This window comes from Ictidomys tridecemlineatus, chromosome X, assembly GCF_052094955.1.
Source record: "Ictidomys tridecemlineatus isolate mIctTri1 chromosome X, mIctTri1.hap1, whole genome shotgun sequence".
Classification (NCBI taxonomy): domain Eukaryota; kingdom Metazoa; phylum Chordata; class Mammalia; order Rodentia; family Sciuridae; genus Ictidomys; species Ictidomys tridecemlineatus.
In genome coordinates this window covers 101,646,509-101,661,807 of record NC_135493.1, presented here as the reverse complement: position 1 = coordinate 101,661,807, position 15,299 = coordinate 101,646,509, and the positions used below count along the sequence as shown (strand labels likewise).

Here is a 15,299-nt window from a genome sequence, read left to right as displayed (position 1 = left end):
TATAGCTAAAAATAATAGGAACGTCACCCTTTGGAGTTGTGTAATGCGGCAGCAAGCTTGCTTTACTACCACCCCTATCCTATCTTCTTTTTTCATAATCCTTAAGAGGCAATGTTCCAGCTATACTACTCACTGCTCCTAGGTTATCACTCATTCTCAAAAACTCATATCTTTAATTGCTAATTTGTTATATATATTTTCTTATTTATCCAATTAAATAATTTATTTCAGTGATGACTGATTATAATATTTTGCTTCTATAAAAATATTCATTGTTATCTTCATGTGTATCCTGAAGTAAATATCTTTATAATTTTCCTTTCTTTTCTGGCAATCAATAAATTGTGTATCTTATATAATGAATAGTCAGGACTTTTGCCATGTCAGCAGAAAGACAACTCTGTTTTTATTTCCATTTAAATCTTTTCAAGGGCATAGTTCTTCTCTTTCCTTGGGTGAAAACTTGGGTAAGTTTCATGGTCCTTCTGACCATCATATGTAATACAAAATGTCTTATTTTAAGACATTAAAATTAGAGTGTCCAGTCCAATACTTCAACACTTTGAACTAATCTTACACATAATACTTCACCAAGTAGAAAAGGATGCAAATGAGCAGGACCCTTACTGCCTTGAGTAGTAGGTATGGCAGGGAGCTTCCGTGGTCTCACTGGTCTCTCCCCCATTTGCCAGCTGCTATTTCTTACCCTAACAGGATTGAATAGGAGTGGATAAAGAATTACTTTCACTGTGGGAATGTGACTTTGTGCTTTTCAGATCTAGTTGATGTTAATTATGTTAAGGGGTTTGTTGAAGTTAAAATGTTATTTCTCCCAAATTTAAGAACCACTTTCAGATTCATTTCTTCTAGAGTATACTCATGGTTACTTCAGTAGACAGTCAACACAAACTTATCCAAATGTACTTTGTGTCAAGCATTGGTTGAGCTTCTGGGAAATCTATAATAAGATAAAAAAATCACCCCTAAAACACAACACAACAAAACAATAACAAAAACAAAAACACAATTCCTGCCCACATGCAGCCAAATCTCTTTCTCCTTTGCACTTCCATTTTTTAATGGGCTGTATATGTTTTGTATCGTTATGGTCTCTACATACCTGTCTCCTCCAACATTATAAACTCCTTTGCAAAATGGTTCACATTTTATTTACTGTTATACATCTCTCTCCTTTAATGGTCACAAATAATTATTATTAAATGAAGTAATGAACAATGAATAAATGGGTGGGTTTATATTGTTGGATGGATAAATAAATATCTAAATTCATTATTTATAATATACTTCTTATAGTTCTATTACATATAGTCCATCTAACATTTTATTAATTTTACTTTTTCTACCAAATAATAAATACCTTAATGGATGAAACTATATCATATCTTTCTTAGAATACTATATATAGCTCCTAGAAAACTACTTTGTACATTTTAAGCAAATAATAAACATTTGATGAGTAAATATGTGAATGAAAATTTCAGGATATTAAATTAAATTTATATTTCCCTTTATATAATTTAGATATTAATGTAAATTATTAATTATAAAGATTAGGTCATGTCTTAAATATAATTTTCCCATAGCTTTTGGAAGATAAATAATCTTTTATTCCAGATTTATTTTTTTTGTATAAATTACACACTTATTAAACATTTATAGACTTATACTTTTATAAAAGAAAGCCACTAGTTTTATAAGTTGTTTCAATAGAGCATCAGTCTATGTTTAATTTGGTTCTACAAGCTTGAAGGTGAAATTTGTTTTATTAGGCATTTAATTATTGTTTTCTTTGCATTATTCTTAATGTGGATTTAGGATGCTTACTGTTTATGTGGATAGAAACTTGTAATATTCACTATTGTACATTTTGAAGGATTTATGATATTTCTGATTAAGTTACATTAAATCATATTTGAACATAATTTCATGCTATTTTATTATTAGCATAGTGTATTGTTGCACTAAAGAATCAAAATTTAAATGAGATAACTGCTCCAACTTAGCATACTAAAATAGGATACAAATCTTATTAGCATTTAAAAAAAAATTACCAATAAGATATTTGCTCAAGATCTTCTTTATTTGTATTCAAGTTTCCTAATTTTGACTTAAAAATAACTTGATATTCAAGTTTTTACCTGAACTGGACAGTTGTATAGCCTGTTAATTTAGAAGATGAAATTTTGAGTTAGGAATTTGGGTCCTATATTCATGGTAAAGACTCATTATATAATATCGTATGTAAAAAAATATATTTAAAGTTAAATCTGTTCTGAATGACCATGCAACTTGTTAGTATATATATTTAGAATCAAGACACAATAATAATAATGTGATACTATTTAATCAAAACATAAGTAAAATACTAACATTGTTAAAATAAATAACTCCCAAATGTCTTTCCCAGATATTAATACTTACTGATGCAAACTATCATGGTTATTCTGGTGGTTTTAAGTCTTAAAATATGTAAAATTCATTACCTACCTAATGAAGTATAAAGCCAGTGAATGTAATATTTTAATGGCCACAGCATAGCTTGCTGGCTGCCATTCATTGATATTTGTTGTACTTCTCCTTAGGGACAACAGTTAATACTGCTTTCTTTATATAATGCACATTAACTTTCTCATTTGTCTTAAGTTATAAGTTCAGATTTGAGTTTTCTGGGCCTTCAATAGACATTGTGATACAAAGTTAAGAAAAATAACTTTTCATTAAGAAAAAGATAAAGCAGGACTGGGGTTGTGGCTCAGTGGTAGAGCTCTTGCCTTGCATGTGTAAGGCAGTTGTTCTATCCTCAGCACCATATAAAAACAAATAAATAAAATAAAGGTATTGTGTCCATCTTCAGCTAAAAAAAACAAAAAAAAAAGAAAGAAAGAAAAAGGTAAAGGAAGTCCCAGTCCGAATTTCTACATTTAAGACTGTGGAGGTTGGAAATTGAGCTACTCAAGATTCAGAACTCCCTATTTACATTCATTTCCATTTTGCTCAAATCAGCAGACCTTTCAAAATTGAACCAAAGAACATTTCAAGTGGCCTAGTAGGTTAAATTCTGCAAGGATGAGGTATGTAAATTGGAATCAGACCAATGTGATTTTTAAATCTGTTATGCTTATAAAAAAAGATTGTATTAAAGAGACTCTCAGATCTTTAAGATGGAAAATTCATATGCTATTTCAAACTCTGGGTTGTTTGTTTTGAGTCTCATTTGTTTTGTGGTTTTGTTTTTAAGCAAAGCATTTCATAACTCTTCTCCAACTAATGGGTAATTCTTTGTAATGGCGACTCACAGTCATGGAGATGATGGTGGCAGTTTGCAGCCTATACTAGCTGCCAGCTCCCCTTTGAGACAGTCCATTCAGTCAGTAAGTATTTATGTCATTCCTGCTATTTTCAGAACAAGATGCTAGAATTATAGGAATTCAAAGGAATAACAATTTGAAGTTTATGGTTCGGTCAGGGAGATGAATCATATACTAAATGGAGAGTGACCTGAGAAAGACCATACTTGGAATTCCTGTTAATTTACAAATGTAGCAACAAAAGAAAAAAAGAGTCTGGCTATTCCCACCTTCCCATCTGGAGCTCAACTTATCAGTTCTTCGACAAGAAGGTTTTCATTTTTTGTTTTTTCCATGTTAGCTTATCTTTCTAAAACCATTTAAATGTGGCTTTGCTTAAACTTATATAATTTCCTTGAGGATCTTTAAATACCATGAGTCAATAAATTCCCATTATATTTAAACTTAATTGACATAAATGATCATATGTTGACAATTATATACATTATTAGTATATGCAAGATTTGCATATAAATATTTAATTTATAACTATATATGAGGATATAAGAATATATATGCATATGTGTGTGCACACACAGATAGATGGCCCTTGGCTTAAATTTTTTGATTTATGAGGATAAATATCCAATAATCTACTGTGTATTGTGATAATAAGTGAGGATTTTTTCAAGTTAGATGAAAATATAATACTTTATTATATTTTCAAATTGAGTTTATCAAGATGTAATTTCACTGTAAGTTGAAAAGCATCTGTCTGTCTACCTATCTACCTATTTAAACTTTCAATAACTGATAATCAAAATGTGATTTCTTTTCAGCATAGGTTTGGTGAAAGATCATACATTTAACACCTGTTTAGAATTAGAAATTTGGGTTAAATCCTGGCTCTAGTATTTACCCTCTGTGTGATATTGAGCAAGGTATAAATATATTTAATCCTTGGTTCCCTCATTCATTTGGTTAGAGTAGTACCCACCTTAGGGGTCATTGTGAAAATCAAATCAACTTAGTACAGATAAGAGTTCTTAGTTCAATTCATATAAAATATAATACAAATCTAAAGTATTATTATAGGATGAGATATTTAGAATTTGAATACAATGATATTTTATTTTCCCCATATATAAGTGAAAATTTTGCCAACTCCAAATTGTCTAAAATGTTTCATATTCTGGAGTTCCCTGGAATATGTTTTCAGTTAGCTACTGAGGCAAAACATTGGCATTTTGGTTGCTCAATCAGATACTAAGAAAAATATAAATCCCATTTTATTTATTTCTATGTGCTCCTAAATATGTTTGCAAGGTACCCAACATGGAGACGCATAGCCCATCATCCTAAAATGCTGAACAATGTACACATTCTTGCAATAATTGAAATAATTCACCATTTTAGAATTCATCAGGATTTTTCTTTCCTTTTTAGTGGTTCCTACAACAGATAAAACTAAACCAAATCCTCCACAAGGATCAGATAAAGTGTCATTGTTTTAAAAGGACAACACAGGTCTATATATTCCTACGTTGCTCATATTACCTTTTTGTTCTGCACAATTATACTTGATGTTCACATTTTCAGGTTGACCAGTTTTTATCAATTCTTGACATAGTGTTTTCTACAATTATAGAGAAAAGTGTTTTCACCTAATTCCTTTTCTGAGTATTTGGGATTCAGTTTTATCTTTTCAGACATTCTGTTATTTAATACAAAAGTTTCTGATAACCAGTGAATAAAACTAGTATATGACTCCTGGTTTTATGTTTTATGAAAGGGATCTGTGACCCAGGACCATAATTCCTTGGTTTCCATATAAAAGGGAAAATTCTGACTCTAATGCTCAGGTTTATTATTTCTAACCCTACTCTGAAGACTTTGTAGAGGATTTTCAATGGCTTTACTACTGCAACTTAGGGTTAGACTTTGAGGTGATGGTAAACTACACTATGCAGTAGTTGGATATCCTGAAAATACAATATTCTGCTTAATTTTTTTTTGCTTTATCTTAATATTGAAACAATATCATAAAGCATGTCATTCATTCAGAAAATATTGATGGAGGGCCTATTTTTTTTCATGGCCCTAAAGCAGAATTTAAGAGAAGCAAGAAATAGCAAGGCACTATCACTGTGGACTCCTAAAAGACCTAGTGAATCATTCAGTAATAAGGATAGTTGCTTGTTGTAAAATCAATATTGGTATGCCCACAAAACTTATATATTGAAGTGATTAGCCCATTTTGATGGTATTTGAAGTTGGGCCTTTGGGAGATCATGAAGTTTAGGCGAGGTGATGGGTTTGGAGCCGCCATGATGGGAGAAGAAGAAGAAGATATTTTTTCTTTCTTTCTCATTTGAACATATAGCAAGAAGGCAATGTCTACAAGCCAAGAAGGTTTAGAACTATATCTGTCAGATCATGATCTTGAACTTTTCAACCTCTGAAACTTTGATAAATAAATGTCTATTGTTTATACTACTCAGTTAATGGTATATAGTTACAGCAGCCTGAACTAAGATACTAGTATTTGTGTAGTGTTAACCATTTGAAAAGGGCTTTGCCATGTGTCATTACATTTAATTCAAATATCCATCTTGTATGGACAGTATCAGGAGTCTAAGATTATAGATAAAAAACCAAAGGGTCAGAGAGATTAAGTGATTTGCCAAGGGTCCCACCATCACTGAAGTAAACCAATCCTCATTTGAAATTCAATTATGTTAGTACTACTTTATTCCTAGGATGAAATTAAGGAATGGTATTCATATGTGTTTATACACTAACATAAAAAGTATTCTTTATCATCTTCATCATTGTTATCATTTTCCTATAACTATTAGCTACCCAGGCATTTGGGTTTTTTTTTTTTTTTGGAGATTTGATCTTCAAAAACCAAAGCTTTCTTTCCAAAATCCATATGCTCTATGAAGAGCCAGGCTAAGTGGATTTGAAATAATTATTAATATGTTACAGGAAATACAGGAAATAGTTTTGGTGGGTTCTTTTTCCTTTCGATGTGCACATGCAAGATAAAGGACATGAATGAGTAGTCTTCTACTTTGAGAATGAAGAACATTATTGAAATTTGTTGGGGAATCTGATAGAGATAGTCAAAGCAACATGGGATATTGCTTCAGACAACAGTGTGGGTGCCAAGCCATGCTCATGAAAGTTGTTTCAGCTTTTACAGTGGACTCATGGTTTATTTCTCCTGAGAGAAGCCAGCCAACATGTCATGGGGACACTCAAGCAAGTTCCAAGGAGAAGCTCAGGTAGAGAAGAATCAAGTTGCCAGCACAAATTTGCAAATTATATGAGCAAGCCGCACTGGGAGTGGATTCTTTAGTCCCAGTCAAGCTTTCATATGATTGCAGCCTCAATCAACATATGACTGCAACCTCATGAGAGCACCTAAGACAGAACTATCTAACCAAGACAACAATGACTTGTCGCATGTGAATCCTGACATGCAGAAACTATGAGAGTAATAAATGATTGTTGTTGTTTTAAGGCACTAAGTTTTGGGGTGATTGGTTTGCAGCAACAGGTAGCTATACAAATTCTTTTCTGACTAAAAAAAATGGACCCAATCTTCCTTTTATATGCAGAATGATCACCATCTATTAATCTTTAGTTCTTATTTCATAAATGCTCCATTCAAGATAGAAACAAAATAAAGACTAGTAGAAAATGATTTGTTATATTGCTTCAAATTACAAATAAGGAAATTTTGGTAAAGAAGTCAATGATAGATCCAAAATACTAATCCCTAGATTTTTCTAAGACATGAGGAGAGTTGAAAACACCTTTTTTTTTTTTTTCAGTAGTAGTCCATGGCATGCATGTAAACCTTTCATTTACTTTCTTGTAAATTGCATGATGTCACCAGGAAGCAATGCTGTTTTTCATATCCAGAGGTACCAAAATATAACAGAAGGTCAAGTCTTTAGTTTAATACCCCATTAGTCTGTAAGGTAAAAATGCTAGCTCATGAAAATCTGGAATCTTCTCTTGTGGGAAAATCTCTTTTTGTCTTATAAGCTCAGTTTATCTGATTCTCATTATTTGGTTTATTTATAAAAATTATATTCATTATGCTTAATTTTTAAAGTAGATGAGAACTTTTATTAACTTGAATTTTTACTCTTAAAAAAGAAACATATGAGAAAATAAGCAAGTAGTAAAAAAAGTATGTTTACAATTATAGTTATACAAATTTAAATAAAACAAAATTTTTCCTGTTACATATGACTTGAAAGATGAATAATTGAATATAGTGACAACTAATTTGGATTTTAATACTAATTTCATATTAATCATATTATAGAAAAAATTTAAAATGAATTATATCTAAGCATAATTATTTTATGATAAATATTTAGTATTAACACAATTTTAGAGAGAAAAATATACTCCTGCTCTTTATAAGAAAAAAATTTTATATACAAGTTATAATTACTCTGATGACTCTGAAATTCACTAAAATGTTAATAACAAATTGTATTTTTTAATGTATATATCTTAGTTGTGTTTTCAACCATTTCTTTAACGTTTCATTATGGACATCTAGTTCCATTGTATTATCTTATCTCCCACAATGACATTATCTTGTCTCTCACAATGAACTTTTTGTCCTGAATTTGCTTCTGGTTATGCTATTACTATCTTCCAAAATACTCAATTACTAGGTACCCTATTGTTTGGGTAGTAATAAAAGTCATGCAATTTATACATTAAAAAAACTCATGACATTATGAACCTCACTGTGATTGTTAATTTTTATGTGTTAACTTGGCTAGACTATAGTTCCCAGTTGTGTGGTAAAACAACAGTATAGTTGTTGCTGTGAAGGTATTTTGTAGATTTGATTAACATTTCAATTGGGAGACTTTGAGTCAAGCAGATTATTCTCTATAATGTGGGTGGGCTTCATTAAATCAACTAAAGGCCTTAAGAGGGACTACTGAAATTCTATTTTTAGATTGCTTTTGGACTCAAGAGTGCAACATCAAATCTTCCCTAGGTGTTTGTTCAGCCAGCCTGTCCTGAATAATTTGAACCTGTGAGCCTTCACAATCGTGAGAACCAATACCTTAAAACCAATCCCTCCCCCCTCTTTCTTCTTCGATGGCCTGATCATGAGATAACCTGTTTTGCTCTGCACATACTCTCCACCATAATTTGCTGCCAAACAAAAGGCCCAAATCAGCAGGGTCAGCTGCTCACAGATTGAAACCCACAAAACTGTGAACTAAAATATTTTCTCTTTATAAGTTGATTATTTCAGATATTTGTTGTAGTAACAGAAAACTAATATGCTTAGAGCCTGCTTTTAGTTTTCATTTTACACAGCTAAAAATTTAGATTTTTTTCATTCCCCTCCCATAATATTAGTGACAAGAAAATGCTAAAGGGAGACATTTCAAAATTATTAAACACAACAAAAAAATAAATGCAAAAAAGAAGACAGCATTCTAGACTCTAATGATGATGGTGAAATTGATCATGTAGTTAATCTTAAATGGAATCATTTGACACTGATAAGATAATCTAGATGAATTTTATTAAATGTAAGGATTGATTAGTGAATAATATTTCTAAGGGCAGAAAGGATTTATGATATTTTAGTCTAGTTAGTTATCAGTAGGAAGGGCTTTAGCATAAAATATTTGGCTATAAAAACTTTAACCTTCTTGCATACCTAAATTTGATATAAAGAAGTCTGCTCTAATTCTTATTAAAATAGCTAATAAAATCCACTACCTCTTTATTCTGTCTTCTGAGAAGAATTTGTAAAATAACTATGTTTACAAAAAATAAGAAGCAAAAGGGTTTATTAGACTGGACAGTAAAATGGTAATGGCTATTTTTTAATGAGGGTTGCATCAGAAACTGTATCTATCTATATAAACACAACAATTTTTAAGCCTCTTCTGAAGAGTTTTCACACTTCTTTATTTTACTGAAAGTATCACTAAAAACCAGGAAGATCATACATTATTTAAATGACTATATATCAGTAGATACAAAGAGATAAAATATAATGCAACACTTATGAATTCAGTGTTCAGAGTGTGTGTCAAAATGCACACAAGTCAGTGCTGGGTAGGGTAGAGTTACTTCTTCTTACAGTCTTTGAATGTAAACTAACTTCTAGACTTTTCCCTAGTTCCACTTTTCACCTGGTACCCTATCTTTGCATAAGCTATCTAATCCAGGTAACTTCCAAATCAATGTCTAGAAGTGACTTTGCTCCTGTAATCTTAATTATGTTTTCAAATATTTCTTTAACAACTCATTATGGTCATCTACCTCCATTACATTATCTTGTCTCCCATATCAACTACTTGTCCCGAATCTTAATTATGTTTTCAAATATTTCTTTAACAACTCTTATGTCACTACTCCATCTTGATCTTTCTTGTCTCCTTACTTGTCTCACTGATTCCATTTATTTCCATATCTCCTCTCTCCACCTCTCTTGTCTCTCTGTTACACACACACACATACACATACACACATACACACACACACACACACACACACACACACACACACACACACACAATCTCTCTCTCTCTCTCCCACCTCTATAAATTCATCTGCCACAGCACTGCTATCATGGGTCTAATTATGTATTCTATCATCTCTTCCTGAAATATCCTTCTTTCTTCAGCTTCCTTCTGCTTTGAAAGTCCTATTCGTGACCAGATCAAATTTAACCTCCTCTTGGAAGCATACCAGGAACCCTTAATTCAGATACAATTACTCCTTTTCTTCTCTCTCAACAACATTTAATATTGCTCTATTCAAAGTACCTAGCTTAGACTGTCTTTCTTGAACCACCTTAGATTGTGAAATCTTTTAAGACAAAGGCTGAATCTTATTACTCTCTGTATCTCTTCCATCACCTCTGATATTAACTGGCACAGAAGAAGCATTCTAATGTTTGTTGAACAGAATTGAACTCTTTGGTTGCCAGAGGCATCCTGGTGGATGTAAATTTCAAGAGCTGTTGTAGCTATAACAGGTTGACAGCAGGTGCTAGATGTCAAAAGAAGAAAATTTACATGGTTGACTCCACTTCTTCTAAAATAAGCAAACATCTAATAGACAATACCTGAGAGGAAGATATTGGCTGGCATTTCATTAGCAATAGATTTCATAAAAATGTGGAAAACAACATGGTCTTTCTATTTTGCTATGAAGGATTTCATGTATTTGGTTGCAGCAATGAATGATGGGTTGACAAAGCTGCTATAAAACTGTCAGTTAATTAAAAAATCCTGTGAGAATATTTTTATACTCATACAGAAGAGCATTTCCCCTTCTAAAGCCTTATATACCAACTATTTAAGCAATACAATGTGATTTCCTTTTCTTAAAATTAATAAAATAACACAAAAATTCTCAAAGAATTCTGGACTCATTTGAAAATGCCTTAGCTGAAAAAATAACTCCAAAAAAAACAACTCTTGAGTTAGAGTTGGCATTCCATTTTAGAAGACCTTCCCCTAGTTTAGTTGATAAAAAGGCTGCATAGTACACCTTTTATAATCTACTCTCTCAAGTTCCTGTGTATAAAATTAATCCCACCATGACATATGTACATTTAATGAGCATCTAGAATGTGTCACATGTTTACATTTGTAAATCACATAATTTATCCTTTATAATCATCCTAGCAGATTAAGTACAATTATTAGCCTAATATGACAGTTGAAGGAACCATGGTATATAGAAGTGAATACACTAAGGCCAAGGTCACAAAGCTAATAGGTCACTGGAGTCTACTAGTATATATATCTACTACACATGTAAGAGATAACCTTATAAATGAAATATGTAGAAAATAGAAATATAAATAGGAGCTACAAAATTTGTATTTAGCTTATAATAACTTGAGTTTAGTCTTAATGTTTAAGTTATCAAATCAATATACCTTCCCATTTTTTGATGAATCTTTTTTTTCCATTTGAAATGCCTCATGACTTAAAATCATATTGATATGAGCTTGAATTCTAGGCCCTCACTTGTCATTTTGCTAAGACCCTAAACAAATTATTTAAGCTCTTTGGGCCTTAGTTCTCAGACTCTAACATGGGAATAGTAATATCTACCTCCTAAATTTATAGAGACTATTGAACATACAATAATTTCCATGAATTTCCTTACTTACCCAAATAAAGGCTTTTCCAAATATTTGTTTATTTCTATTTGTATATCTTATTTCATCTTTTCCTAAGCAATCTTCTCCTTGTGGTCTTTTGAATCTTTTTTTGTGGTGAAATAATCAACCAGTTACTAAAAATAACCTCATTAAATACGTTCCCACTAAGCATTCAAATCACTCATAGATTATAATTCAAATAACAAGAGCCAACATTCATTGAACTTTAATTATGGCTCTCATCCAAATGCTGTACATGTGTTATCTCATCTAGTTCTCTCAATCCTTGAGTTAGACACAAGTGATAACTATTTTATAGAAAAATAAACCAACAACAGTTTACTGAGATTAGTTATTTGTTCAAAGTTACAAAGCCAAATATCTAGATTGGGCAATCTGCCCTCAAAACCTGTGTGTATTGTTACTATATACCATTAAAGTAGTAGTGGTGAGGGTTTGGGAGGTAGGTATAAGCTATAAAATAAAGCTCTCAAATGCAAATGTCAGAGGACCCACCCACATTTGCTAATATTTGTGAAACAGAGTAGTTATTTTTTCATATCTTCTTCACTGTTCTGCAAGGTATAATGGTATTATATTCTGCAGTGTTAATAGACATAAATAAAAGTTTTTCATTATTCAGACACCTCCAAAAAAAGCAAATTTAAGTCCTTCTTCCTTTATCTTCTTTTAGTCTCCTGACCCAGAACTTCTACTGATGAAAATAACCAGGAATGTTTGACAATTCAAGAATTGAAGAAAAATGAGCAATTCGAACATCAGAAAACAGGATGGAGAATTTTTTATGTGAACTCATTTAGAATGAAATTTATTATCTTACTTAAATTATAACATGATTTCAATCAATATGATTACCTAAAAATAATAGATATCATGAAAATAGTGTTGCATAGTAAAACAGGTTGGGATTTTGTAGACCTGATTATTTGAGGTTTAGCATGGATATTGCTAGAAGACAGGAACTGCTTTTCTATTGAACTTTTCTTTTGATAAAATGTAATAACTATGTATAGATTTCCCAAACTGCTCAAAGTTATGAACTGGGATTTACCAAGGAGGGAAAAATACATCAATACAGTATTATACACATATTAAATATTTTTCTTTATTTAGCTGATTCCTTTTCAGATATTTCTAGAAGTTGCAGGGCAATAAAAAAGGAAGATCAAAATTGTCAAATGGGAAAATGCAATTTTATGAGCAAGTATTTTATTTCTGCCCTTTCCCTGAAAATCAAATCTATACTAAGAAAAATTCTATTTGGAACACCATTGAAACTTTATGAGTATTGAATTTCCATCCTATTTCATAGATTTCAAATTGAGAGATAAACTGAAGCATAGCTGAGCTGGAAATGACATTGTTTAGATAAACATAACTTGTCAGAATTATCTTAGTACCAGCATTAACAACTCCAGGAATATTTGGAACTAAGATTCTGGTTTAGGCCTTTAATAAGCAATGTGCCATATTTAACAGACATTTGCGTTTTAAGAAAATGCTTTTTTGGACCATTTGGATTAGGATCTTTATATTATACTGTAAATATTCATAAAGGTATCATTCCTAAAAAGGAGAATTATTCAATTCACTAGATATTAATAGAGTAATACAATGTTGCCCTCTGATAACTCAACTCTAATCTCCATCATGAAAAAGTCAATGTAATATTTTTAAAAAACCAAGATTCTAAGGGATAATGGAAAATGTTTAGACAATGTTGGACAGATACTGTAAAATGTATTAGTGTTATTTTCCTCTTAGGAAAAAGAAGTTGTTTTTCATCAGTAAGCTAAGAAACAACTTTCTATATAGTATGTTAATATTTACATAAACATCTTTATCAAATTTTCATATTTTTCAGGTGAGAACCAGATCACTTAACTATGCAATGGCAATTCAGTCTCTTACTGAGTAAATTCACTTTTTTGGGCCAGTGTGTTGCAATCTCATGGAGAACCCTCATGGTTTGAGTTTGGGGGAGGAACACTGACACATCAATTAAACAGCAATTTATGTTTGTCATTACAAGATAATTTTGTTTTTGCCATGATGAATATAAAAACAACAAACTATGACTGACATAGATTCATAAGACATACGTGTATACTTCCTAGTACAAATTAATTGCAGAAGATATCGACTAGTTTCTTACCAAATCTTTTTCTTATTCTTGACCTTAACATTGGATATTATTTCCCCACTTCCTTTGAAGTTAGGTGCAGCCCTTTGACAAGTTTAAGCCAACATAATATAAACAAAATTAATGTACACACTTTTAGGCCTGGCTTGTGACAAATTCTCATGAGTAATACTCATTTCTCACCTACTTATCAAATGCTTCTGATGTTCAGATACAAAAGACAGGAGGAGCTTGGATCCCTGAATGACTTTACACAGGGCTACTTACTTTGAATTGGACCAGAATGAAAAGGAAATTTTCAGTGCAGTAAGTCACCAAGATTCAGGAGTTTATGTGCTATGGTGGCCAATGTTACTCAACTGATATATTAGTATATATCCAAATTCATTGTTTCAGCAATAATATAGAAATAAAATTTCAAAACTATGTACAAGTATGAATAGTAATATTTTTCAGATACTAACCTTTTATTCTAATTGCTATTTTCCCTTCCACAACATATTTAGGCAAAGAAAGGTAATTCTTATCAGTGTGTACCCATGGAGGAAAGGTAGATGAAGAAAAGGCAGAAAACACAGAAAGATTCTACAGAACTGATATCAGAGGTGACTAGGTCCTCATCCTTGTAAAGAGCCTCTATGGGCAATTGGATGGAGAGTAATTTCCTGTATTCCTCCCTCTTTCTCCTCAATCCCATGAACAACTACTGACATCACACACAATGTCTAGGCAGATGGGCCTTATAGTCTCCCAAACTTCCTGCCCACCCTAGTATGATGCAAAGATTTTTGATATTACACAATGGGGCATCAAAGGAGCAGAAAAACTAGGAAGCAACTTGTTGGTTGGACTAACCACCAAGAATATGAAGGAGAGAGTACTATCTCTATGGATGCCAGCCCAGAAATATGACAAGTAAGGAGCAAATGTTCTGCCATACTATGCTCACCATGTCCAGCACACTATGCCTTGTAACTATATAAGCTCTGAATTGATGAAAATTATATTTCTTCTGTATACTGAAATTATATTCAGTTATTGAAAGCTAACATTAAGGACTGAAAATCTTTTTCAGTGTCATAGTTACAATTTACAAATATTCCACACTATTTTTGATAAATGTAATGGGAGTATATTAACTAAATTGTTATCCAAACTTTTTACCCATCTTGCCTTGAGTTTCCCATGCTTAGACTTACTTCGATCAGTAATAATTGTTCTAGCTTCTTGATTGCTGGTTTTGTTTTTCAAATTCTGAGCAGCAGTTATGAGTTCTTCCAACTGTGGGCGCCTCTGTTCCAAATCCTGCAGTGTTGCCTGAAAGAACAAATATCATTTAATATTGGGGTTCTTCAGCATTATGCTTTCCTTTTATGTAATACAAAGAAAAGTACAATTTTCAAACCAGCCAAAACACTTTTAGAAATCAAAAAGATGTTATTGGATATAAATCTTTACTGTGTAAGGCTTCATAGAAAATAATTGAACAAGAAATATATTTCACTCTTAGACCCCAAATAATATTTCAAGTGAAAATCTTTGATTATAGATTTGCTTTACTATTGAAGAGCTTAGCTGGAGACATTTCAGAGTACATGGGTTTACTTAAGCCAATATAAGAAATATAATTCTGAAATAT

General features: G+C 31.7%; 1 protein-coding gene across 17 annotated transcripts in view; it reads right to left on the bottom strand.

Annotated features, from left to right (window-relative positions):
- The window catches only part of Dmd (dystrophin), a 2,094,227-nt gene that overhangs the window by 580,316 nt on the left and 1,498,612 nt on the right, over window positions 1–15,299 (bottom strand). For all 17 annotated transcript variants that reach the window (XM_078034984.1, XM_078034996.1, XM_078034982.1 and 14 more), the window contains one exon: window positions 14,860–14,977. In XM_078034984.1, the coding sequence (XP_077891110.1) occupies window positions 14,860–14,977 (118 nt within the window). The remainder of the gene's footprint in view (window positions 1–14,859; window positions 14,978–15,299) is intronic.